The sequence below is a fragment of the Galleria mellonella genome, unplaced genomic scaffold (assembly GCF_026898425.1).
Source record: "Galleria mellonella isolate WM207_F2 unplaced genomic scaffold, CSIRO_AGI_GalMel_v1 utg173, whole genome shotgun sequence".
Taxonomy (NCBI): domain Eukaryota; kingdom Metazoa; phylum Arthropoda; class Insecta; order Lepidoptera; family Pyralidae; genus Galleria; species Galleria mellonella.
In genome coordinates this window covers 5,620,304-5,647,195 of record NW_026442016.1, presented here as the reverse complement: position 1 = coordinate 5,647,195, position 26,892 = coordinate 5,620,304, and the positions used below count along the sequence as shown (strand labels likewise).

Below are 26,892 nucleotides of genomic sequence, written 5' to 3'. Positions count from 1 at the left end.
AAGTTTTCAATACTGCGGTAATACTGCTTATATAAATCATTACAGCTCATCATAAAAACACATTAAGAATCATTTTGAATAATTTTTGCAAGAAGAGTTTGTGAAGAAAGTAGCTAGTCTACTGCCTTCACAATAATATATAAAGGTGTTTGAATATTTGTTCAATTGTGCTTAAACGATGAAATAGATTTGAATGAAATTTGGTACACAAACGTGTCCTAGATAAAATACATTTTTATCCTTATACAAGTGAGCAAATCCGCGAGTTACAGCTATTTTATAAAATTAGTAGGGTATGAATAATTTAATCTTGTAATAAAACAAAAATTACTATTTAATTATTAATTACAACAATTAAGTAAGTGTAGCGATTTAAAAAGAAAAAAAAAATCAAGTAATACATAATAATAAAAACAAGAAGCTAGATTAGAATCAGAGAAAACTAAATGTCAAAACACCAAAACACAACCAAAACCGAAACATAAAAAGGTGTTGAATAAAATAACAACACACGAACAATCTTCAAAAATATTTGCAAATGTAGTCTAACAATAAAGAAATATTTATAAAAAGTTCCTAAATAATTTTTTAAGAAGTAAAAGAACAACAAAAATTTACTCGCTTTGTTTAAATTAGGTTACCAATGTATGTAGGCGCCTACAGAAGGTAGGTAATGTTATTTCGGTATAAAGTATTTTGGAGATTTATTTCAGATGTTTTATTAGAAAATAAAAATATGTGCATAGTTACAAGATATTTATCCGTATTAAATCATTCAGAACACTGAGATCCATAGATAAATATTCCATTCCAATCACCGATGAGACAGGAATAGGATTGAGTTACATACTCCAGCGGCTGGTGTCATATAAATAGCTAAATTTGAAATAACATATTGTGTTTGAGTTTATTATGTCAGACGTTAACTGTCCACTGCTGAACATAGGTCTCCCCTTATTGTTAGTTGCTACGTTTGGTAGGTGGGTTGGTAACCGTAGCCAAGTTTTGGATCAGCCGTCCCTCTTAAAACATTTAAGAGGGACGCTGCTGCCCATGTCTCGACCATTAAGTTTCCTTAGTCGACTCTTACAACATTCACGGGAAAGAAAGGAGTGGTCTATTATATGGCGGGGCCACCCGGCAATTTCGTTTAAATACAAAGAGTATTATAATAATAGTAGTATATGACGGAATTTCTTATTTCTTTATTACTCACATTAACTTATCCGATTATATTAAATTATGTGTGACATGAAATTCCAGAAACATCGTTTGTTTTTTTCTTAAAGTGACACATATTTAATGATTAAACGAACTTACCTGTACGTGAAGTTCTATCATAATTATACGAGCGCCGAGTCCGAAGTACCTAGATTTATTAAACACATGTAGTATCGCATAGGTGCCACCACTCTTGCACTTAGTTGAGAAACGATTTTTTTTTGTGGGTACCTTAAGCTTTCTTTTCTTAATATATTTGATGTAGGTATGTTCATTTATAAACTGTATTTATATATGACACATCATATTATTCTTCTTTCATCATTCTAAATTTTCTTGTGCTAGGATACTACTATATGTAGATACTATTTTTTCTTACTGTTCTTGTATATCTTGTAAGGTATATTTTGTTCTACTCCAATTCTTATTTTGTCTTATCGCGAAACGAAGTAGAATTTCTTTTCGCGATTTCTGTTTAGCCATATGATCCTTAGTAAGGTAAATATTATGTAGGCACTTTTATTGTTGCACATTTGATATTTTTCCCTAACAGTATACAAATTCACAATCATATTGGAACGTGCGCCTATAAAAATTGATATTGTGAATATTACGTGCTCATTTGATATCATTCTCTTTCTATTGAAATGTCATCTGAACAATAATTTAATAAATTTTAAAAATTTAAATTTAAAAATTAAAACTTACTACAAATTTATTTTAACTATTACAATGTTTTATCACTTTCTTTCAAATTAGGTATTTGGACAAAAAAGAGACAAAACAGTCCAATAGCTAAAATAAGTTTACGAGGCATTTGGCATTTTTATGAATAGCAGCGAAGTTTTGTTGCCTATTTTTATTATTATAATACAACATGTTCATTTGTGTACTACTTAATACTTGCTACTTAGTAGAGATACTTACTTTTTATGATAATGTATGATTTTTTAATCAATATCATTATTATTATCTATTATCATAATAACTATAATAAAAAGCAGAAAGAAAGAAAAATCACATAAAAAAGAAGAACTAATAACTAAAAAAGAAAAAATCTTCCATTTTATTGTTACTCAAAAAACACAAGATTTAACAGGAGATAAAGATTTTGTGATACCTAAGAGGACAGGTTTTAAATGCATCTTGCATTTAATGTAAATCCGCTTTATCATGTAATAAAAATACGTCCAAGATTGGCAGCGATCTAAATTCACAAATGTCAGCAGAAGAAAACTTACACCGGATACTACGTACTGACGCAGCCAAGTCCGAGATAGACATAAAAATACGGTTTTATTTTAGTTGAGCTAGTGAGGAAGTGAACAGTAGTGGTTCATATGGTCCGCGCTACGACCCGGATGCGTGTTGAATGCTCGACCGTCATAAATTTCTGGTGCTAGGGACACCAGTGAACGTAATAAAATATATAATAACATTTACCTCATTGTCTTATCTGAATCACATAATGTAGCAAAATATTGGTTTGATAAATGATCACGCAATAATTTTTCCGAATTGGTATTTCGTGAGAATATTTAACATAATATTTGTATTAGGATCAAAATTTTACACGTGACTCATTCAACGACGTTTGCTGTATTGGAAATTATTGTTGAGAGTGGATATGAACTAATATTAAAAATATAACTGAGCATTATCTAATATCTATAGTACTCGTTCAAAACTAGGTAAATTGAAATGTCAAGCGATTTCATGGAAAATTACATATGTGTAATATCGACCTCGTTTTCTGGAAAACTAGGCCGTTTTCTTGGTAGTTATGAAGTAAAATTGCCTATAGCTAAAAATGGGAGCAGGTAGTGTACATATGTAATTTTACTTAATTTATTATTCACGGTATATATATATATATATATGTGTATATATATATATATATATATATATATATATATATATATATATATATATATATATATATATATATATATATATATATATATATATATATATATATATATATATATATATATATATATATATATATATATATGTAATTCATATTAATTTTTGTTTCAAAATATTGTAATCATTAAATTTCTTTTTAGCCAGTACCTGATAGATAATATAAAAATAGAAGGCTTAGAATATTTCACGAATGTGAAATGTGAAATTTCATATGCCAAATCATACGTTTCTCTAGATATGTCGCTTCGCAAAGAGATCACTTACAAATCGCTCGTAAAGTGAAATCGCAGATAGTTGCTACGTTCGGATTTATTCGTGAATAATCGGCTGCATTTGTTAAGTAGTGAAATGAAATCGCAGCAGATGGCCAAATGAGCTGTGCAAGGCGAGGAATAGAGACTTTCTCATACTATTTTAAAGTCCCTATTTGCTTGCTCTTATCGTAAAATCACAATTCATATTTCACTTTCAACTGTTCGCTACAAATTATTAAGGCGAAATTAAGTTATTCCAAGTCAAAAAATTATATTTTGTTATTTGTCACTAATAATTTTTAACTAAATAATAATTTCACTATAGTAATATTGGATTAAATGCAATAATTTATATGCCTAAAAATATATGTAACATTAAAAATAGTTCAAAGTGAGTAAGTAAAAATCGGTAAGTGTGGAATCAAAAATAAGTATAGTAAATAATTAAGTGACAAAACTTATCTTATGTAGTTCATATTTAGCAGCAGCTATGGACAGTTAACGGCTAGTATAATAAAACAAAAATTTTTTGGCATTATATTATTATTTATGACATAATTATTATTTAATATTATTATTTATGACTTATTTATGACATAATGCTCTTAAAAATGTTCGTGTTTTTATTTAGTAACGATTTCAAAAAAATTATTTAGTAAAATAAGAAAATATATTATGTTTATTCGTATCAATAAGCAGAGTAAACTTTTTTATAATATAGCTGTCAAACGAGTATGCAGCTCATTTGATGGTAATTGGTTACCGTTGCCTCGTTTATTTGGTTATTGATCGAACTTTGTGTAATTGATTTAAATAATTAAACTACTACTATTTCGTTTGAGAATGGCATGCTTTACGGTGTCAAGAGTTTCTAAGACGCCTTTGTTAAGCAGGAATTTGAAAAATTCAGATGTTTAAAGCTGAGATTTGTTCTTAGGATCTCTGGGATGCAATTAATCGTTGAGCTGTCACCGCCGTTAACAGTTAACTGAAATTATACAGTATTATCTACAGCAATTACACACCATTCGCTTGCATTTGATACAAAATTATTTTTGGAATAAAAGTAAATATGAATCATCTAGATTTGTTAGAAATTTTATTACATTTCTTATAGAAGGAATTCAATAAATTATTATAAAAATAAATGGATAAATTGAAATTAATTATCTAGTAATAGTAAATCGGATATAGTTCCTGTAGTTTCCAGGCAAACCTTTACTAATATTTTAAATGTGAAAATAACTATTTGTTGGTTACCTCTTAGTACCTTGAGGGCGTATGTACTATGAAATTTTCTGTTTCTGTTCTCTGGGATAGCTTCGTTCAGTAACTCATACACATTCTCGATGTTCTGCAAAAACGAGCTGCCCGTATCGTAGGAGACGCTGAGTTGAGCAAAACTCTAGAATCTTTACAACGTGGGTGATAATGTAATGGTAACCACCCACGCTATCGGTGTACACCGGCGGGGCACCAGTAAAGGATGATAGGTGAGGATAAAGTAAGTCAGTTAGCCCATCGTGACGAATTTAACAAGAATTGTACCACGTAGAGATGAAGCCTCCCTCAGTGTCTTCTACCACCTACTCAATGGAGAGTGCTTAGAAGAACTTTAATCGCTTTCCAACTTCCTCTTTCCGATATCGCGCCACGATGATAGGCCAGTGTCTACAACCATACTCGTACACGGTTGACTGCCCGGGCTCTCGTACAAATAAATTTGCCTTATATGAACCGTAACAACGTGGAATGGTCTTTCCTGATACATTTTTCCTTTATCCTATAACATCGGATCTTTTAAACGTAGCGTGAAAAAGCACTTAATGAGGCAGTACAGTGCGGTCAACTGTTAAGAGTAAGTCATTTTTTCCTAAGCGAACACAGAGACAATATTGCATTTGTGCTTGCTTAGGATGGCGTGGTCACATGTCGTACTATATTATGAAAAGCTCTATAACCGAGAAATAAAAATAATAACAGGATCCCTGTATATCGTCACAGTAATAAATTCAATCCATAATAAAGCAGAGCAGTGGTAAAGAAAGTTACAAACAGTGATTAAAAAAAATATGTGTGTGATACACCATGCGTGACGCGGTTTTTGGTTGACATTGTGAAAGTCCTTGGAGAATTCATTTAAATATTAATAACATAATCATAACTATGACCTTGTTCTATATATAATGAGTAAATATATTGTAGCTACAATGAAACTTAGCTATTAAGTTTGTTAGTAGATCAGTGTATTAAAAGCTTTGAATAATTTAATTGTCTCTTTGTACTGTCCTGTAAATTAAATTAATTACCGACCATTAAGTTTGTGTCATGATAATGGAAATATTGCGGTTTTATCTCTCTGGAATCAGGTATTTTTTATTCTCGGGTGTAAATACGTAAGGGTAGCCGTCGTCTTCTTGTCAGTTGGGGATGCCATCAAACATTTGCCTAAGTCTATATTTGTCTGGCTAAGGTCGACCCTGCTAACATAATATTTGTGGTCAACGTTCCATCTAGTAGGAAGTCGTGGTACATATATTACATTATGTTTGCCTGTATAGAGTCACTAGAATTTTTATTATTTTATTTATTTAATTCTTTATTGTACACAACAGTTATAAGAATATGACAGAGGTAATAAAATGTACAAAGGCTTAATTCTAATAGAATTTTCTTCCAACAAACCCAAAGTGGATTATTCTTTATTGTACAAATGCAGTCGGTTAAAAATGCATTATATTAGAATTGTACATAATAATATACAAGAGTGCTGTACATAATAATACACAAGTATCAGTAGTGAGATTTACTTCGTATTTCGAATTATGGTCGGCATACAGCGAGTTTATTTAATTTTTAAAAGATTCTTGAGAGATTATTTTATTGAATAATAACGCGACGATTTTTAAGAAAAATTTATTATTTCAAAATGTATACAAATATATGGGTATAAATATATACAGATTATATATAGGAGAACCGATATATTTTGCTTTCTGTAGAATATATTTATCAGTAATACACTTTTTTTTCCTGAAGGCAGTTGAAAATAAAAACATAATCAGATATCAGATAAAGTTATCCAATTGTTAATATAACTACACATTTTTATTGCAAAATACATACATTATTCAATTGGGTTCACTGAACTTAGTGCCGTAGGTTTATTAGATATTTTTAGTTGACTCTATACGTAACCAGCTCAGCGAATACACTCGCGCTATAATAAATTTAAATTATACATTTTTTTTCATTTGCATGAACAGAAACATGACTACCGACTGCGGTTAGCGTTACCAGACTATATATAATATAGTACAGCTCTCTCTAGTTATATTTTACATGATTCTGAACACTATAGGGTGACAATCCCTAACCTACATAACTGACACACATAAGTATTTACTACAAGTATCTATTTGCCTATCGCTTATATTATTATTTATTTATATGCTTTTGTATATTCACTTTTTATATAGATAAAGATAGTTATATAAAATCTTTACCAGAGGGAGACTGTACAAAAGGCGTTTGCTTGGGTACCTCTGTCCCATTCGTATTTCAACCGTAATGCAGATGTCTTTGCATGGCTGTGTTTCGGTTTGAAGGGTGGGATATGGCGTGAATTTACAGGGTACAGAGGAATAACATCTGAGTCCTCAGGAATGGCAATGCATGGGGGGTATCATGGGTGAAACAGTATACTCTGTTATGTCCATGGTACTGCTCATGTCTATAGGTGACGGTTACCACTTTCCATCAGATAGGCCGTCAGCTTCTTTGCCATCCTAAGTTGTATAAAGAAAAGATCTTTTTGTTTGAGCTTCGAAAGCATGAACGGTCTGCGCCATTCTGGTATCATTTATGAATTGTGTATAAAGAGGTTTCAAATTGTCTTCTATGATAATATTATGGTATACATATTTAAATAAATAAATAAAAATAACATATAAAAAAACATGAGATTCATTTGTATTAATACAGAATAGGTATTATAAGATAGAATACACAGATAGATCTGTTGTTGTTGTTGTAAGACTATTTATGGATGGCCCTTCATGGGGAATAGTAATTATAAAGTTCTTCGTCAAATTTGCAGTAGCGAGTTGACTAACTACGGAAGTAATTTGAAATGTATATTAATTTTGCTTTAGGTTCGTAAACATGTTCTGGTGTGAAAAGGGACTACCTTAATAATCCTTCTTGTGTTAATGCAATATTCATGTCTCTAGATAATTTATATTTCAGAATATCTGGTGTGAACTTTACATTGTTTCAATTAAATTTATAACGATCTAATACAAAGATAGTATAAAAGGCATTGTTCTTTAAAGAATGTTCAAATGTTTAGGGTAAGAAAATGTAATACATACTTAAAGTATCTAGTAATGTCCTTACAGTAATCACGTATACCTAAATCAGCACGTATTACGTGATCACTTCGAGGATTGAACAATAAAACTTCTATCTCCACTAAAAAATTTAGTGTCTTTTTACTGTCACTCCGACTATATGAAAGCTATGACTATCTTTGTTGGCTACCGCTTATTTAACCTAAATGTAAGTAGGTAGGTACCTTACTTCCTATTAATATTATTGATTTGAATGTTAACAAAGATATTTGAATCTACAAACATCCAAATATCTTGATATATGAGCATGAGTAGTATAAATATGAGTAATGTACCAAATTATGCTGAAACGTCTAAACGGATTTGAAAGAAAATAGGTATGCGGGTCGGTTATATCTTAACTTGATACATATGTTGGAATTAATTTATGTCAATACTGGTTTAGAGCCATTGCACTGAACTAATTGATGAACTTTGACTAAGTACTTCTTGGATCAAAACATAGACTTAATAAATAGAACGAAATGGACAATTATCGCAACCGTAAATTTTACAAAGGTCGCAAGTGTCAGCTGTATAGGTCTTTAATGAAATGAAATAGAAATAATAATTGTTTGTAAGTATGATGTATGTACGTAGACATTATTTCTATATAAATATCTTACTAGGTTATTTAACTTTATTCTTTAATAACGCCATAATGATATCTAGTTTTTGAAGTTACGAGTAATAACAGAATAGAGTAATTAAAAGTATAGATAAAACCTTTTTTTACGTCTGAATATAAACTATTTTTGTATGCTGCAGGTTTTATTTGAAAGGTCAGCCTTCAAAAGTGGAATGTTAACTAATGTGCATATATGAAAAGTTGTGATAAAAGGAAGTATGTATGTAATTATTTATGTCTACTTTTTGTTATGTCTTTATATTTATTTAAATTACTACACCAAAACTAAGAGAACTCGTCGCCACATGTCGTCGCCCAATCTAATACGAATGAAAAATAAAGATATATGTGTTCAGTAGGTAGCTCAACTTATGGAAACTCTTATGGGTCAGGGTACGTCTATATTTGTTCACTATTAATTGCAAATCACATTTAAACCTTCGATTTGATTTAAAAACTGTCACACTAAGTATTTGGCATGAATTCAAATCCATATCTAATAGTCCATACAAAATGATGTATGATGTTATTAAAAAAAATCACATATAAATAAAGTTGCATACAAAATATTTCAATATTTTGACTTCGTATATTCTTTTTGAATTTTTTATCTATCATGATAGTAATCCGTGCCAAAACTATGTGTAGGAGATATGCGAAGTTAAATAGAGGGAACGCTTGCCAAATGTATTAAAAGAAAGATCATTCAATGATGACAAATTTTATATACAGTAAAATATTTAACCTCTTGACATCAACCGATAGAATTCCAATCCGCATTTTTCAACTGTTCAGGTTATGATTATTTCCATTTAGGGAGTTATACCACGGAAAATATCTTTTAGGTGTTTCGTGATGGTTTTCAACCTAATATCTATTTCTAAATGCGTATGGATTTATTTTCATTTATTAACTCATAATATGGATTTTTTATAGTATTAAAAAATAGGGAAACATGTATTTATTATTATTAGAGTATGTTTGTATAAGCACAAAATTTAAAATATACTAGTCTGAGCCTGTCCTGTAGAAAACAGGATTCGTATTACCATATATTACAGAAACTAACATAGGCTTACAAAAAGTAACAGGCTTTCTAGTAGTACAGATAATTGTTTATCTACTGATTTTTATGTATATTTGGTACGTATTAGCTGTTTACCACAGTTTTGCCCGAGCGGAACCTTTGACATACGAGTATACCTGTTAATCCCGACCGATTTATCAACATTAACCCACATCCTAATACGCTACGGTTAGGAGTTAAATATTAGACGAGAAAGGTTAATATAATATAAAACATTAAGCTAACCAGCCAATTATGTAAGAAATCTTGCGCTGACGTCACTTGACTGATTCAACCTGTTCAACTATTCAGAGTCATTTAGATTTTATGTCATTTCATCCTTAATCAAACAAGAGACGGTGGGATAGGTACGTTCCATTTTTAAATGTAATATGCTAATAAAAGTCTCAACGGTTGCATATTTTGTCCCTCATCATTCTGACATGGATGCGGGAATACGTATTTTAATGCTGTCTACTAGGGTCTGTTGTCACTCGTAATTGGATGCCCTATATTCATTTCTAGGTTTCAAATCACCCTAAAAAAAGTTTAGCAGGCGCTTAGTTGTAAAACTTCACAAACAGACACATTTATATTTCATAAACAAGATTTTATATTTCATGAAAAAATAACTCGAAATATACCTGTTTTATTTATTTATTATACTTAGTCTATATAAAGTTGTATAATAGCTTAAAATTACTAAAATATTTTGTATAAAATGTTATGCCAATAAATCAATTTAATATAGAAATCATACAATTAAATAATATCAAATATGATTTATTTTTATGTTCATTTTTTAACGATGTCTATATGTGTAATGGGAATTTTATAAATTTACTATGTTTGTCGTTTCCAACAATTATTTCAACTTTTATGTTGCTTAGTCCAAACGCAGATCCTTTGTGCAAAAATGTTTAGACAAGTAATAAAACCTTTGTCGTTGTTTTTGAGGTATTTTGAACATTAAAAAGGATTGACTTTTTGTAAAATATATTACGAAAGTCATGTACCTAAGATTAATTAACTAACATTAAGAGCCAGACGGTTCTACCCACTAGTTAGCTTATTTATTAGTTAGCTTATAAAATTAGAATCGTTTATAAGTAGAAAGTAAAAAAAATCAGAGCGCAGATACCTGAATACCTGAATAGACTAATCTGAAACAATTTAGAAAAATGTTGACAATAGAATCCGGGGCCATATTACGCGTAGCAACGAGCTTTCACGCGCTACGGTGTACCTACAATAGCTACATTGCGCTACGGTGATTCATGGAGTGGGTAAATAAATTTTAATAATCTATTGCATTATATATACATTACATAATAGACTTATGTATAAAAACAAATGACTAACATTATTTGTCGCGAGTTTTAGTATAACTCAGAAATGCTTTAGAGTACGTAAAAATTGTGAATAGGTAACAAATTTGCTATACTGTGTACCCTGAAGAACCTAATTATTTTTCAACTGTTTGTACTCTAATTGGATTAAGTAGTGCAACACAGTAATATACATAATATGTATGACGTAAAACATTTTACACAGAGCACTAGACCTATTTATTTGACCTAGTTTGCTGAAAACATGCGTCATATTTGGACGTATCCCAATTTTGGTAATTTTTTTTTTATGTAGAAAGCGCAAGCCTGGTACACCAGTGCTAAATGCTATAATACTTAAAAGCATTTTTAATTTTTAATAATTAAATATTTATCTTCTTATGAAATTGTTTTGTGGCCAACAAATATTTTCTATTCCATTCTATAATAAATACGTACGTAATTCTAATATGAAATTTTTACGAATGAAGTAGATACGAAAACTTTAACGGACGTTATTTATCTTATTAGAACGTAAAATAAATTAAAAGGTGATTATAAGTAGTTTTGTTTAGTTAATAGAATACTATAATTGTCATAAATATAATATATTTACATATAGGTATTATCATATTATAATAATTACAAGAAAGAACACAGATAAGTGTATAAATTAACTAGGTACATAGGTACCTAATAAAATGTGGTAAATTTGAAAATGACATTAAAATATGTAAACGGTTACAGACACTTATGTAAAACTAAACGTCAGTATAATCCAATACATATATGTAATAAAGAAATAAAATATTACCTTTGCCGCTCCCACCGCACTATCGATTGCTACCACCAGCGCCGTCCCAACGGTCACCGGCCTCCACCACTCGCCAAAGGAAGCAAAGCAAAACAAAACAAATGAACACAACACACTAGATCGTCCACACAATATTATACGCAGCCGGCGAAAATCGCATCGGATCACTTTTCGCCACAGTCAACTTTAGAGGCAAACTTGGAAACTAAAAAAGAAAAGCGAGAAGCTATAGTTCGAGTTTCCTAAGCAACACGGGACGGTAACGGGATGATTTTTAACGTTAGAATTGAGGTGCGCGTACCGCGGGAAACTTTTATTTCGTTTTACGTTTTTCCATTCCGTCGGCGCGTACGGAGCGAAAGTTTTCAGCGTCGCGTTAGAAGGCGAGTGTGCTTTTGTTACGCAATTCACTGCGGCGCGAGTCCGCCAGGGGGCAGCGCGCCTCCTAGTGGCGCAGTGGCGGGCATGCGCACTGACACTCGCCGCGCTGCCGTGCCCGATCACCGTGCACCTTCAATAAATCTTTTGTTTCTTTACCAGTCTATACGGTCATCTAGAACTAGATATATGGCATTGCAGGTACATAATGCACTGCCCAACTTCGTTGCGTATCATTAGGATGCGTTATTCCATAAAAAATAGATTTATTTCGTGAAATTCATAATAATTTTGTGACTGCTATGAAAAAAACTACGTAAGTCAATAAGTAATAAAATACCGCGGAGGTCAGGGCGCCAAGACATCGCGTGAAACAGCGATAATAGCAAACAGCAGGCGAGCCCAATCTCTTCAACTTACTTTACAAATAATCTAACAAATAAACGTTAATTATTTTCATTCCTAGCCCTTGTTTTTATAATGGTAAAATAGTTACAAGAGTTTCGTAATCAGAGGTAGGTTTCTTTTTGTTATCTCTATCTCGTTGTATAGTCATTGTGTAGAGAAAATTATGACAAAACTTGTAACTCGCGACATTCCTCACGTGAATTAAGATAAGGAGTAGATACCTATTCTATGAGTTTTTCTAGTATATATTCTATATATATATTCTAATTATATTCTATAGTCCATTTATTTATAAGCATTAAAATGGGTTCAACGTTATATACAATAAATTTAATCACGATTCAAAATTAAATTTACTTTGGCCGATTTTAAATCCATTATTTTATATGATCACTAAGCTAATTGCAGTAATTAATTCCCACTGTATGATATCTTTGTTCATACTTTCAAACATAAGTATATTTATGAATATATATATTTAGCGCCACTACATTAAATAAAGCGTGGAGGAGGAGGGAGAAATTGAAGATTCACTCGACCTTCGCTTAAGTTGTCTCTGAACTTCGTTGGGGTTTTTTTACAACACGAAGGTGGTAAACAAGCATACATACATACAGCGCTGATTACTATGTTATTATACGAACAGGTAAGCTATTTTGTAAGGCTTACTAAACTGTTATGAAAGTTAGTTATGTGAAAGAGAAAAAACTACCTGAACTATTTACACTCAATGTTTAAACTTTGCAGGATTTAAAGTTGATTAGTATCTAAGTATCATATTCAAGTAAATTGAATAAAGATATCGTTTGAAGAAATCATATAATAATTAACTTTATCTACACCTTCGATTTAATTTTTGATAGTAGATAATGGGTATGGTAACAACATACGGTACAGTTCTTGAGGGATGAAACAAAATAGAGAGCAACTATATAAAATGTGTTATAGCGAGTCAATGATGACATGACCATTCCTTATATGTATGAGACTTAGGTCCAGCATGGTGTCCTGTGATGGCTAAAATGAATTATTGTATTAAAGTGATTTAATTTTATTATATTTTCAAATCGGTTGAGTAGTTTTTGAGTTTATTTAAACAATTATAAAAAAAAATATTTTCTCTTTGTAATATTGATAATAATAATAATTTAACCGGATCAATCAATGATAATATAATCAAATGGTTAGATTGCCTATAGATATCTAAGATATGTAATTTAAATTGACAAATGCTATGGATAATTTTTCAATTAGGTGTAGTTACGTCTAGTTCATTCGTTATAATTTTAAAATAGGAACTCAGTTTTTCCAGTGAACAGGGAAATTAAATCATTAGAATATAATTTATTCATGTTTTTTACCATAGTGGCCAAGTCTGCACTTTTGGAGTAGATATACAATTACAACAATTGTACTAGACTATAAGTTAAACTTATAAGTAGGTTATTTAAATATAGAATATTTACTTTCTTGTGAGATGCTAGGTGAATGATAAAACAGCTCGGTTGGTTCATTGTCGTGGATTCGACAAGAATTAACTACGAAGTTTTCCAGAGAGGACCGCGTGCAGTTCGAGAGATTCCATTACTAATAATCTCTTTCCCTCTTCATGTCTATCTCCCTCTATAGTATCTACAATTATGCGTTATCACTTTATGTTATAGTTTAAAACCTACCGTAAATTCCAAATGGCAGGGACAGATCTGTTAGATAATGCTCAGCTCGCAGCTGAGCACCCGGGTATCCCAGTCAAAACCTCTTAATTTTTCATATTTATGTCTGGATCACTTACAAATTACTTCACATTTTGTGCGTTGGAGGGTAGATGGACGCCGGAAGCCGTCATCTGGTCAGCCTGTCAGAGGCCTTTGTGTACAATAATGGAGGGATGAAATTTTAATACCAGAGGGCCTTTTCTACACTTGTAGTAGTATCTACTATAACTTGGAGTAACAACGATCAATGTTATATAAGTGTTGAGTAACCTATATAAACGCTGTGCTTAATTTACAAACTATGTATTACCAAAATACTGATAGCACTATTTAATTTTTAAAGTACCGTGTAGTTAGTAATTTCGTAATAGGTATCGATGGCCGTAACAAACAAGCGGTTTCCGATTTGCGTTTAGAATAACAACTGTGAGAATTGAAACAAATGTTTAACTTACCTATCTATAGGTACTCATTAAAGACTAATTAAAAAAAAGTACCGAATCACTAGAAAAGTTTGTATTAAATATACCTTCTTGGCGACAGTTTCGTATTGCTATCGTCAAGCAATTTATAGTGCAGTATTTACAGTACTTAGTTCCAAGGAATGGCGACGTATAAGAAATAGATATTTTTCAGCATCACAGTTCAGGAATTATTATGTCCCTGGTCACAGTGTTATTCCTATCTATTGTTTTGTGTAAATATGTGCAAATAATATGTAACGATGGTTATCGTACGGTTTTTAAATGGATTCACAGCAAATTAGTTAAAATTGAATAAATAAATATAAAAATTAAAATTTGTGATAGAAGCTATGTCGAGAACTGTTTTAATTTAACAAGTAAAATATTCATAACTTTAACCCTTAATACACAATATGCCTAAATTGCGCTGAACACAAATTTTATGTAGCAGCTAGATGAACCTACTATGATTCGAATTATAAATTTAACTGTCTAGTAAGTAGTAACTAGTCTGTTAACGGTATTTCTCATCACTTAAGTTAGTAGGGAGTGAAATTGGCGCAAAATACAAAACGATTCTTTGGTTTAAAAGTCGGATAGAATAGGATAGGTGTCACTAAATGACACCGTGTTCTAAGATATTAGTAAATATACCTTTATGTTATAAAAAAAAAAATAGTAAGTTTTTTTTTTTTTTATACAACTTAGAATGGCAAACAAGCTGACGGCCCATCTGATGGAAAGTGGTAACCGTCGCCTATAAACAAGTTTGTACAATAATTTTTTTACAAAAAAAAATACCTAGTTAGTCCTATTTATACCCAAATAAGTAAGTTCGTTATGAAGAATTAACTAAACTGATTCACGTTCATTTGTTATCCCTCAATAGTAGCTACTTCGTGTAACCACCAGTCATTTTCATCTATACTTATAATAAATCTGTAGAGAGGTCAATCGATACTGATGCCAAAAATGCAATCAGTAAAATTTTTGTCTGTCTGTATGTTCGTTATAGAAACAAAAACTACTCGACGGATTTTAACGAAACTTGGTACAATTATTCTTCATACTCCTGGGCAGGTTATAGTATACTTTTCATCACGCTACGATCAATAGGAGCAGAGCAGTGAAGGGAATTGTCGCGTGCGCAGCCTTAAAGGCCACTTTTTAAAATGTAAAAATGTCCACCCCTGCGAAGGCGGGACGGGCCGCTAGTTTGTTAAATAACTTACCCAATGGAAAACACGTATCTAATAAAAAAGATTAGTAAGTCGCGTCCTTCAATAATTAAAGTCACGTTTTATTTACACACTTTATTGAAGTAACATAATGAAAACAAACATTAATTATATAGAAATGAACTTCAATGACAGTATACTGTAACCGTAAATACAACATTTATAATTCATTAACATTAATCAATTCAATTCACAAAATTAGATATGTTGACAATTACAGTGATATTTTGAAAGATATGAACAGTGAAACATGTATTTATCATAATCGGAAACGTAAGATATTCCTTTTGTTTTTGGTTTATACAAGCATGTGTCACATTTCATGGATGATCCAAATTACTTTGCCTATATAGACGATAAATTAAGTACTTAAAAACGATATTCTATATGTAAGTATAGCTTTATTAGGGTCAATGTAAACTGACAAACTAGAGAAACAAAGAGCCGCCGACGTGGCGGCGAAAGTGACGCCTTGTCTTTTGCCGCCACGTCGTTACGTAATTCCAAGTATTGTTTATGTAACTTTCATCGGTTGTATAGCCTAAAGTCAACTTTAGTGACAATGAATCATGTTGTTCACTACACCATCAGTTTGCATTGACCGTTAAATTAAATCTGTGCTATCTGAGGATAATTCAAGCGCACATGCTTATATTAATCGCGTTCAAAAACATATAGTTTTTATGAAATTGAATTAAACTATTCATGAAGCATTTTTTTCACGATTAAACTATTCTGATGATATAACATACAAATTATGTATTAAAAAAACTTAATTAAAAATGCTCAATTGCCTTTGCGGGGCGGTTCAAATAATTTGAGCATTTTCAAATATGGCAACAATAAATGAAAACTAACAATGTTGTTGACTTTTTAGCATGAGTATATTCATAAAATTGAATAAAAAATTAAATGCTCATTGAAATTGCAGCAGTGAAATAAGATTTTGCCTTTTTGATATTTAAATTCTTATCTATACTCAGTCAATAATTACTATTAATATTAACACTAGATGATTACTGAAAACAGAGTAAGATGGCATAGCCTACATTAAATATATGCGACGGAAAATAGAAGACAAATATTAGCCAATGTATTAAAAATTATAAAGTAACCGGCACCCTCGTTTACACTGTAGAGTAGACTATGCCTTAACGTGATATGATGTTCATATTCGAACATAAATAGAATAATAATTATATTTATATTATATATTATAACACATGCATTTTATTGTACTGTTACTGAACTTTAAGCATTTGAAATACACTGTTTTGAACTATACATAGGTACGAATCGTGTAAAGTGAACATAATTATGAGTTACATATTTACCCTGGTATTACTACAGTTTAATAAGACGTTCATCTTGTAGATATAATTACTTTGTGTAGTTATTAGGATCGAAGCGAAGAATATAATGAATATTGTATATGCATAACAAATTACACAACCCTTTTTACCCAATCGTCTCAAACCTGTATGTGGATATATACATTTTTAATTACGTGGATAGCAAAATATTTGCATAATATATGACATACTTATATTTTCATGAGTAAAACCCACTAGAAATGGGGCCACATATTTTATAAAACATCTTTCGAAATACGAGTAAGTAGGTACCTTTACACGATGTTAATTTGAACATATCTTATTAGCCACACAATTCAACATTAGGGATTTTCGAAAATGGTGCACTAAGTATCTATCTCAAATTCAGGTGCTAACACGAAAAATTCTAAAAAAAATTCACTATTACATTTATTCATATTTGCTAAAATTGAATTTAATTACACTATTATACAACGCAGTCTGACCCTGTCAATAAAGGCTAATATAAATTCATAACGCGTCACTAAAAATCATTACTCCTCTGTTATAATCAAATCAAGAGTAACGTGAGAACAAAAGGCACCTTTTACTTGTGTCAAAATACTCTACAGTTAGTAGGTACATATATACCGGTAAACATATATTTTAATGCGAAAAATATTAAATAACAATGAGAAATAAAACTGATAGCGTCATTTGTTATTTCAAAGAGTAACACTGTAATTTTATGAATTTAATAACAGTTTGTCACTTGAGATAAATAACTAATTACATAATAATTTTATTAAATTAAAATATAGATTTTTTTTTAATTCTGGTCTGTTGAAAATATCACTTGCGACCAGAATAAGTACCAGGTTTTGGTCATTAAAAACAAATTGTTAACTACAATTTTTAAGCAGTATCTGCTTTGTTTTAATTAATTATGGGATATATTTCAAACATATCCACTAGACAAGGATATTTATTTTCTGATCAATTAATACGTATTTGTAGGTACGAATTTAATAAATATATTTTTTTAGTAAGCAAAGGTATTTAAAAATCGTCTTAAATTATGTATAAATATAGAAGTTCAGTGATAATTCAAAGATTAAAGTGAGATTCAATTGGCTCACTAGTTAGGGGCCGTTATAAAATAGTAGTTACAGTCAGATCGTTTGACGTTTTACTAATTGATATAAGAATGAGTGTAAATCAAGCTAAAAAATCATATAAATTATTATTGATAACGAAATATCTTTAATAATTATTTGACGCATTTTTTTAAACAGATCGTAACTGTTTCTTTAAACAAAGTTTGCAATATATAATACTCGAGAACTTTTCTTTTTATTAACCGTTTTAGTGTTAAGTTATTTATAGCACTCGTAATTTGAGTGATCCACTGCTAACATACATGTGTCGATTTTGCTGCCCAGACTGTGATTAAAGTTTAAATAAGTATATTATAGTAACATGTGTATATTTTACATATTGGTGAATGTTCATGTGCACTATAAACACACATTAATATTTTTAATATTTCACATCGCAACCACAGTCTGTTTTTTTTTTTCTTTTTTTGCTGAAGATGTGAATACCTTTTTGGACTGCGAACGTGAGTGTAAAATACAAGAAAAATATGAAGACAGTCACTAATACATTCTAAGATTTAATAAGACTTATACAGACCAACAAAACAAAGTAAATAATATTTCGAAGCCTAGCTTATGTAAACATTGAGAAAATTGAGCAAATCAAAATAACAGTAACAATAATGAACCACAATATAATTCTATTCTAAGTATAATAAAGATTATGTTAATGATTGCTGTGATTATTATAATTGAACATAATACCTACACATGAAATTAATATGTATATATATTTACTATAGTATATAAAATTGCATTGTACTAAATATATAATGTAATGACAACACCAATGAACTAATACTTCTCAGATAAAGTACTTGCGTTACAATTGCCTTCGCCGCACGCAATACAAAATATAACTTTGTTCTTTCACTCGCTACTCGTACTTATAGCGCGCACTTCCCCGCTTTTGGCTCATAATTATCTAACAAGCGTGCACTATAACCACTACCTGCGTATCTACGCCGTAATCAATTTATAGCATCTACCTGACGTAGCAGTTCGCACAAAAGTGCTCCTCCAACTTTAATCACAGCTATGAAATCTCTTCTCTTTAGTTAACTTCTACATTTTCAAATTTATCTCTTTATAGATATTTGTAGAGACTAATTTTATTTATACCTGTGTGGTACTTAATTTACAAAGCTCTATACATTGTCTTAATTGCAATTTATTAGACTATAAATAATTGATTTTATCAAAATTTTATTGCTAATTTACTTTAAGCGAGACCACACAAAAATATTTAAAACTTTTACACATACAAACGAAAATAAATAATCTTTGTCATTTTTGTACAAACATAAAAATACCGATTGAAATTAAAATTTTGACTAGCATATAATTATATAAAATTTAATTATTTTGTCTTTATTTTCAGAACAATTTGACTAGCATACGTCAACAATGTCGACAACATATTATAACCATAAACGTTTTCATGCTGCCTCGCACAAATTCATGCATAAATTTAGACACAACTTTGGCACAATCATTCATTAATTATTTTTAAATTTATTGAAATACTGAAGGGGAAGACTTGGGGAAAATATGTAAAAGGATATGTTTAGAGACTATTTTGTCATTATATTTCTAATTGTGAGTCTTATACCTAGGGTGCAAATTAACCATCAATCAGTGGATTAAAGATATTATGTTCTGTATTTGCTATTAACTTGACACATTATTATTAATCAAGAATATTTGTTTTTAATTTTACACTGCATAAAATATTATGCTTCATATAACGAAAGTTACTTTGGCACTGTGATTTTGTTCGTGTCGTGGCACCTAGTTGTTTCATGCAAATTACGTGAAATGGAAAGCATTTAATACAGTGGTCCTATAGTTATCTTATTCTACTTTAACCTAGATTTTTTTTAAGTTTTTTGGAAATATGTCGATTACCACAGGACTATCTATATTTTTGTTCTAAGACTAAGTATAATGAGCAGTCCGGAGAGGGTGATAAATTAATTTAAATTAACCTGTTCTACTTTATATCACTAAACATTAACTACATCTCAGAATAATTTAGCATAAATCCACAACATTATTAATGTTAAACAAACTTCAACAATCTTTGGCTTTGATCCCTAGACCAATATTAATTATTCGACATAAAATTTCCAGTAGCCGATGTACACACTGTGTATATGTTAGAGATCTTAATAGTTCCATGTAAAATAAATTAGAAGACTATCACATTTAGCAACACTATTTTTTTATACATCTAACGTCTTTTTTTTGTGATTATAGACGATTTAAATGAAATGTCATCTCGCCTCTGTCTCCTCTTTTAATGTAAGATTCTTAAAGGATTTGATCCCATCGGTTTCGTATCGCCGCGCCGCGTCATAGCGATGCAACTATTACTGTAACACCTATTTTTCCAGGTTATTACGATTATTTTATTTACAAATATTGTCTTTAACCCTCTCACTCTGTTCTCTAATCTAACACTACGCTACGTCAGCGGGTCCGAGGTCGATTGTAACGCGTCTAAAATCTACTGTACGCCGACTCTCGATTAAACATATTTTGAACATTTTATTTATTTGTGGTCAGTACTGATCATAACGGAAAATAAGTCCAATAGATTAAATTGAATAACTCGACCGCTTAAATCCATAGTAAATTCGATCAGCTTAGCTAACTCCTGTTCCTGTTATAAGTTACATTTATAACCCGTGAACGGTGAACGAAGACAAAATATAAATATTTGATCGATCGCTATTTAAAATAAACGTTTTGTGTAATCGGCGGCCGTTCACCGCTCACCGATTGAGAGACTATTTTAAAATGTCAGTCATTTTGAATTTCCATCATTACAATATCCGCGATACTTCATTTAATATCCGTCATATTCTCTCGATTAAACTATTACACCGCCGATACATCCTATACCAATCAATTAAATACAGTGGAGGATAAATATAAGAATATCTAAAATACTTATAAACTCGTAACAAATGTAAACATACGTTCAGCACGATATCTAATGATTTGCCAATTGCTTCCCATCTCGTTGAGATTGTTTTGGTCTCGATATTCACTTGAAGAAATATATCGGAGCCAGAGTCCCGTATTGCGGCTGCATGAAGAAGGCGCGATCAGTGTTATACATTTTGTACGCAACACTGGAGTTCTGGCCGCGGAGCCCCATTCAATGGATCGGTGCCTTCACGATGTGGTTCGGAGCGATGTAGTGATAGCCCGGCAGCTGGAGTCCGGCCGTCTCCATAGTGATCCTGCAACATTTGACACTTGCTTCCATTACCCGTGACACAGTTTCGTTCTAGTACAAACTAAGATTTAGGTTTCATTCTCACAACCTTACAGAATGTATTGAACATAAAAAAAATATTATGTTACCTTATGGATTGTATGGAAATGGAGTAATGAGGAAATAATTGTAGGTGAACGTAATTAAATGTTTAATATATTTAATGTGATGTGAATCACAGTGAGCCCTGTGGACAACTAGGATAAAAATTAAAATGTAAAGGAAACATCTTACCAGGATATTGGATGATCCAGTGAGCTGTAGGATGTAGGTACTCGATTGACCAAAGTTCAGCGTTTCAGGTAACACGGGAATATATATTGGTGCCTGGGTAGACAGGATAATGGCGTGGGTTCTTGAGTAGGAGGCGTTATGTTTCGGACCATTTTATTTTACGATATTAACCTGCACTTAACGTTTATACACAAGAGAAACATATTAGTATTTTTTCATTGGTATAATGAAAAACATTCTATATTATTATTATTTTATTATGCACTTTAAAACAATACACTTTTACTTAATGATTCTAGCGAGTAATATAATTCCTGAAATGATACGAAAATGTCTATTTATCTTAAAATTAACATGATTTTTTTTTACAAATAAATGACAATTGGCAGCCAAATAATACCTACGTATTATGTTCCCGATGGAACTACAAGTAAGAAACGTATTGGACCTCGATTTTCAAATTCGCATTAATCTATTTTTTTTTATGTACAGGCAAATTATTGTAATAGAAGTCTAACCCCAGAAAAAAGTCAAATAGCACAATACGTATCTATTTTTTTATCGTCTAAAAATAGAGAAGAATGTCGAAGAATAAATTATTTAGATGATGCTAGAGTAAAAATAAAACCTATACTTGTTTAGAATAACCTATCAATTACATCATAGGACAGATCTACATACTATTCATCAAGCCTGCAGTTCAGGGGTATATAGACCGGTAAGTCAACTATGTCGCTATATTCTAATACAATAATTTTGCCTTTACATCATCAATATGCCTTATAAAATTTTAAACTAATTCTACCGTGAATCCTATGAATGACAAATATTCATACAGAGTGATACATTTTAGAGAACATGAAAGCGATTTTTAAATTAGATCACAGTTTAAATCCTTCAGTTAAAATTTTCAGACAATTATATTTTGGATAGAAACCATGTTTCTCCATAACGTTTGATTTATATTTTACGTATATTAAATATTATGAATAAATTACAAATAAAATGTATTACTGGTCCTAAATAAGTACATCAAAAACAGTTACGTCAATCGTGACAAATTATACGAGATCACTGGAATAAACCATATTAAATTGCAAAGGAATGATCAAAATCGGTTCAGAATTGGCGGGGACATTGTGTAAAAAATATCGTCGAATTGAGAATTTTCCTCCATTTTGAAGTTTCTTAAAAATAATATTTGTCGAAATATTCTAATCAAATAATCGATCTCATGTCTCTCAAACATTGTCAATGTTATAAAATTTGAAACATTGCAAAAAGACTAATTCTTAAAATTGCTAGAACGAAACAAAATATTGGTTAAAGTAACCACTACATTTACACTTACACTTACCACAATATAAGTCTGTGACATTACAATCTAATTTAATATTTCATTTAAAAATTTATATACAGAGTCGTCAATGGTCATCAAACAATACTTCATCAAATACTTTGATTTTTTCCCGAATTAAAGGAATATAATTATAAAAATATAGAATTTTATAATTATATTATGCCAACGTAAATGAAATAGATACAATTGAAGATTTTGTTAAACAAGAGCTACTTTAATAAAAAAAAAAAATTATGGGCCAATATAGAAGTAAATTATATAGATTGTAAAATAATTATTAGACTGTTTGGAATCGGCGACGACGTCATGTTATTACAATTAAAAATCATCGTATTGAAGTCTTTTTTTTTTAAAATAAACAATGAAGATGACAATAAAAATCTACATAGTAAAAAATAAAAGAAATATTACTGTATATATGTATACAGAAAGGACGCTGCAAAACAGTTCATAAGTAACAGTCTTCATATATCTACACATACAAGTTAGTCGTAAAGGGTATTAGCCTTTCAGACATGTTGAAACCCAGTGGCAGTATAAAAAAAAATTAATAATTTGCCCTTAAAAGATTATACAAAATAAAAGATAAAATTTATATCTCGCACTAAATCGGTATAATAACTGGACTTGGAATTTCGAAAATTATTGTTCTGAGATTTCGAATTTGTTCCTTGGAGAAAGTTGTTCAGTTTTATAAATACTATCACAGAGTTTCGGCTTAGTATACACTTTATAACTAACCTTGTATATTGATAACTAATGCCTTGAAGTACAGCTTGATGTTTTCTTTAGACACCCTGTATTTCAATTTTAACAGACACATAAATGTACCGATCATGAAAGTTTATTTATAACAATAACTATAAAAAAATGAAGTACATACATAAGTGCACTTCATTTTGTATTCTTTCAAAACTGACTTGGCACAGGCATGCCATTATGGTAGATTGAAGAAATGGGCATTGAATAAAATCGCTTATACCAACGGTCGCAAGGGCCGGCCAACCAACGGCCTGAGGTTTCTTTTGTAAATGGAAATTTTTATTTTATTGATTACACCTTCTTACTTGTCTTCTTTGAAATTCCGGTGTAAGCTTATTATTTTTCCTCATTTTTCAAACACGTTTTCGCATTTTTATGTGTATGTTTACGCATACACAAATATAGGGATCGGTTATCCAATTTATGGACAAGTGCAGTCCGCCTTTAATTCACTTTGCCACTAAGTAGCCCTTGCCTGCCAACAGGTTGCCAACTATTGTTTGTTATAACTTTTCGCGACTATATCGTGGACGTACGTGCACGGAAGTGTTTTTATTTTACAGATTAATTTATCATTAGATTGTTTTACTATGGGCATTGCTTGTTCGTTGTGATTCAAATAAGTCATAATAAGTACCACACAATCAAACCAATTACCTGGTTCTCAAGCCTAGGATATCGTGTTATGAAAAACTAGGCTACTACTAGGAATATGTGGGGGTGCTGTCTAAAACTGCCAAGAAATATATTTTATATTTGCAGTAACATTATAAAACTCTATGATCGGTAAATTTATATGTATTCTAAACGCGAAGCTCTCTGTATATACTACAGCGTTTAAGCTTCTACGTATCTCCTACTATTGTCACGATCCCTAGTTATTAGTCGTATTTATTTTACAATTTAGTCGTCTTTAGTCATCACATAACAAATGTTTTGTTCAATTTAAATTTTTATTAAACGTACTAACAATTTTGTCGTACAAATTTTGTAAATGTCTTTATATTTATGATTATTTTTTTATTAGAATTAAATAAATAAAATTACTTAAGTATTATTATTCTTTTTTATATGTTTATAATGGAAAAACAAAGTGTTGTTTAGCCAAGAGTGACTTTTGGTGGTATCACTTTTTGTCATGTTTCACAGAAAAGATTTAATTTTCTTTTAGCATCAGTATTATTTTAAAGTAATCATATTTTTTCAAATAACATGATTTTTCCTAGAAAAGTAAATTGCAAGTAAACATTACTCCATCGCTCGATTATAATAAAGCACATTATTTTAAAATGTTGAATCGACAAAATTATTATGTACGATTAGATTTCATTTATCTTTGTTAGTAAAATAAATTTGTATAAATATTTATAGAAATAACCAGAATATTTAAGAAAAAAAAAAATCAACAAAACAATATTGCTGTTGAACTTTCCAGTTAACGTACATAATGAATATACTTGTACATTATGAAACGAAACTATCCCAAAATATAAAATGATTGCTTTAAAAATTAATATTAATAATGTATTAAATCTTTTGATAATTTTAATAGGTATACTAGAATAATCATTAACGTAACCTTGAATCAAATGAGTAGCTAACTGAGGTCTTACATAAATATATTCTATGTAGATATATTATGCGACGTATATGATTTATATAGTTATGAATTACATTCACATAATCCAAGTCAACATTTCGTTAATGATTATAATCCCTGTACGTATACCTTGTGCGATGCTAATATTTAAATGCGATATTATGTATACCTATATCGTTAAATAATAATTGATACCGATCGGTACATGATTTTCGAAGCAACAAGAAAGTTACGAGATTATAAGTGATTTAATTCCAAGGTAGTCAAGAAATAATTTACTTTCACTTACTGAATTATAAAAAAATCTACGTCTTGATAGCCCGATCTCCTATTAACAAAATATACTATTGACCGAAACCCGAATGTGAAGTAAGCTCGGCGGTCGTTCAAGTTCTTTGGAAAAGTTCAGTCCAAATACGAGGTGCGCGCTCCGATCGCACGTAAAGTCGCTGTCCGAACGACCGGCGGGCGATCGCAACTGTTTAGTACGGGTTGTATTTGTTTCGTTCTTTGGACGTTTTGGTGGGTGTGTCGTCGTCCTGCCTGCGCTGGTTAAACGACTTATGGTTCCGGTGGACCCCGGTGGTCTGGACCGGTTGGGAGGCGTTGCCGCCGCTGAGCAGGTCGGACAGTCCGCCCAGTGCGGACAGGGAGTTGAGCGCGCCCAACGCCCCGGTCTTGCTGAGCAGCTGCGCGAGGGGGATGGCGGAGGCCAGAGGGCTGGCGGCTGAGGAACCTCCGGTGCCGCTCGATGTGCTACCCTCCAGATTCGCCTTCTGTAGCTCCACACTGCGGGAGCGGGACAGGAGTTGTAAAGGGTCAGGCGACACGTCGGGCCGATTCGAAGGGGATACGACATTCAGATTTGTTACGCGGAGCTCTACTAAGAACGTGGAATTGCTTTGAACAGATGTTATTATTGCTGACGGATACTTAATTATTATTGCTTAATCTTAGTTACGGAAAAAGCAAGTAATATATGTATAAGTATCGAATAGACCCTGCTCATCTTCAGCAGTGGGCATTGAAATGATGATTATGATCACCATCATAATATCTGCATATTATTATTTTTAGCGCTATAAATGCGTTTTATATTATTTTTACACAATGCTGTCAAAATTGTGAGATTTTTTTTGACAATTTCGATAAACATTAGAGAGCTAAATATAAACTAACGAACCAACTTCGAAACGACCCAATAAAAGGTGAAGATAAATCAGAGGATGATCGTGGGATTTCAAATAAATCGATTCTCATAGGTGGACTAGGCGTGATCATAAATGGGGCAAGAATAGGCAAGAAAATAATTCTCCGTCGGGCTTTCGGATGGAAGTGTTCGGAGA

General features: G+C 31.1%; 2 protein-coding genes across 40 annotated transcripts in view; both read right to left on the bottom strand.

Annotated features, from left to right (window-relative positions):
* LOC113515686 (glutamate-gated chloride channel) overlaps positions 1-12,119 on the bottom strand; it is a 90,399-nt gene extending 78,280 nt beyond the window's left edge. For 6 of the 30 annotated variants that reach the window (XR_008252656.1, XM_052893293.1, XM_052893292.1 and 3 more), the window contains exon 1: positions 11,632-12,114. The gene's annotated coding sequence lies outside the window, so the exon portion shown is untranslated. Of the gene's footprint in view, positions 1-11,631 lie in introns of all 30 variants that reach the window. The other 24 variants (XM_052893290.1, XM_052893291.1, XM_031910320.2 and 21 more) reach the window with 13 other exon arrangements.
* A 3,775-nt stretch (positions 12,120-15,894) lies between these two features.
* The window catches only part of LOC113515685 (poly(rC)-binding protein 3), a 213,219-nt gene continuing 202,221 nt past the window's right edge, over positions 15,895-26,892 (bottom strand). For 8 of the 10 annotated variants that reach the window (XM_052893433.1, XM_052893434.1, XM_052893436.1 and 5 more), the window contains one exon: positions 23,182-26,335. In XM_052893433.1, coding sequence (XP_052749393.1) covers positions 26,029-26,335 — 307 coding nt within the window. In that variant the 3' untranslated portion in view covers positions 23,182-26,028. Of the gene's footprint in view, positions 21,556-23,181; positions 26,336-26,892 lie in introns of those variants that run through there. The other 2 variants (XM_052893439.1, XM_052893438.1) reach the window with 1 other exon arrangement.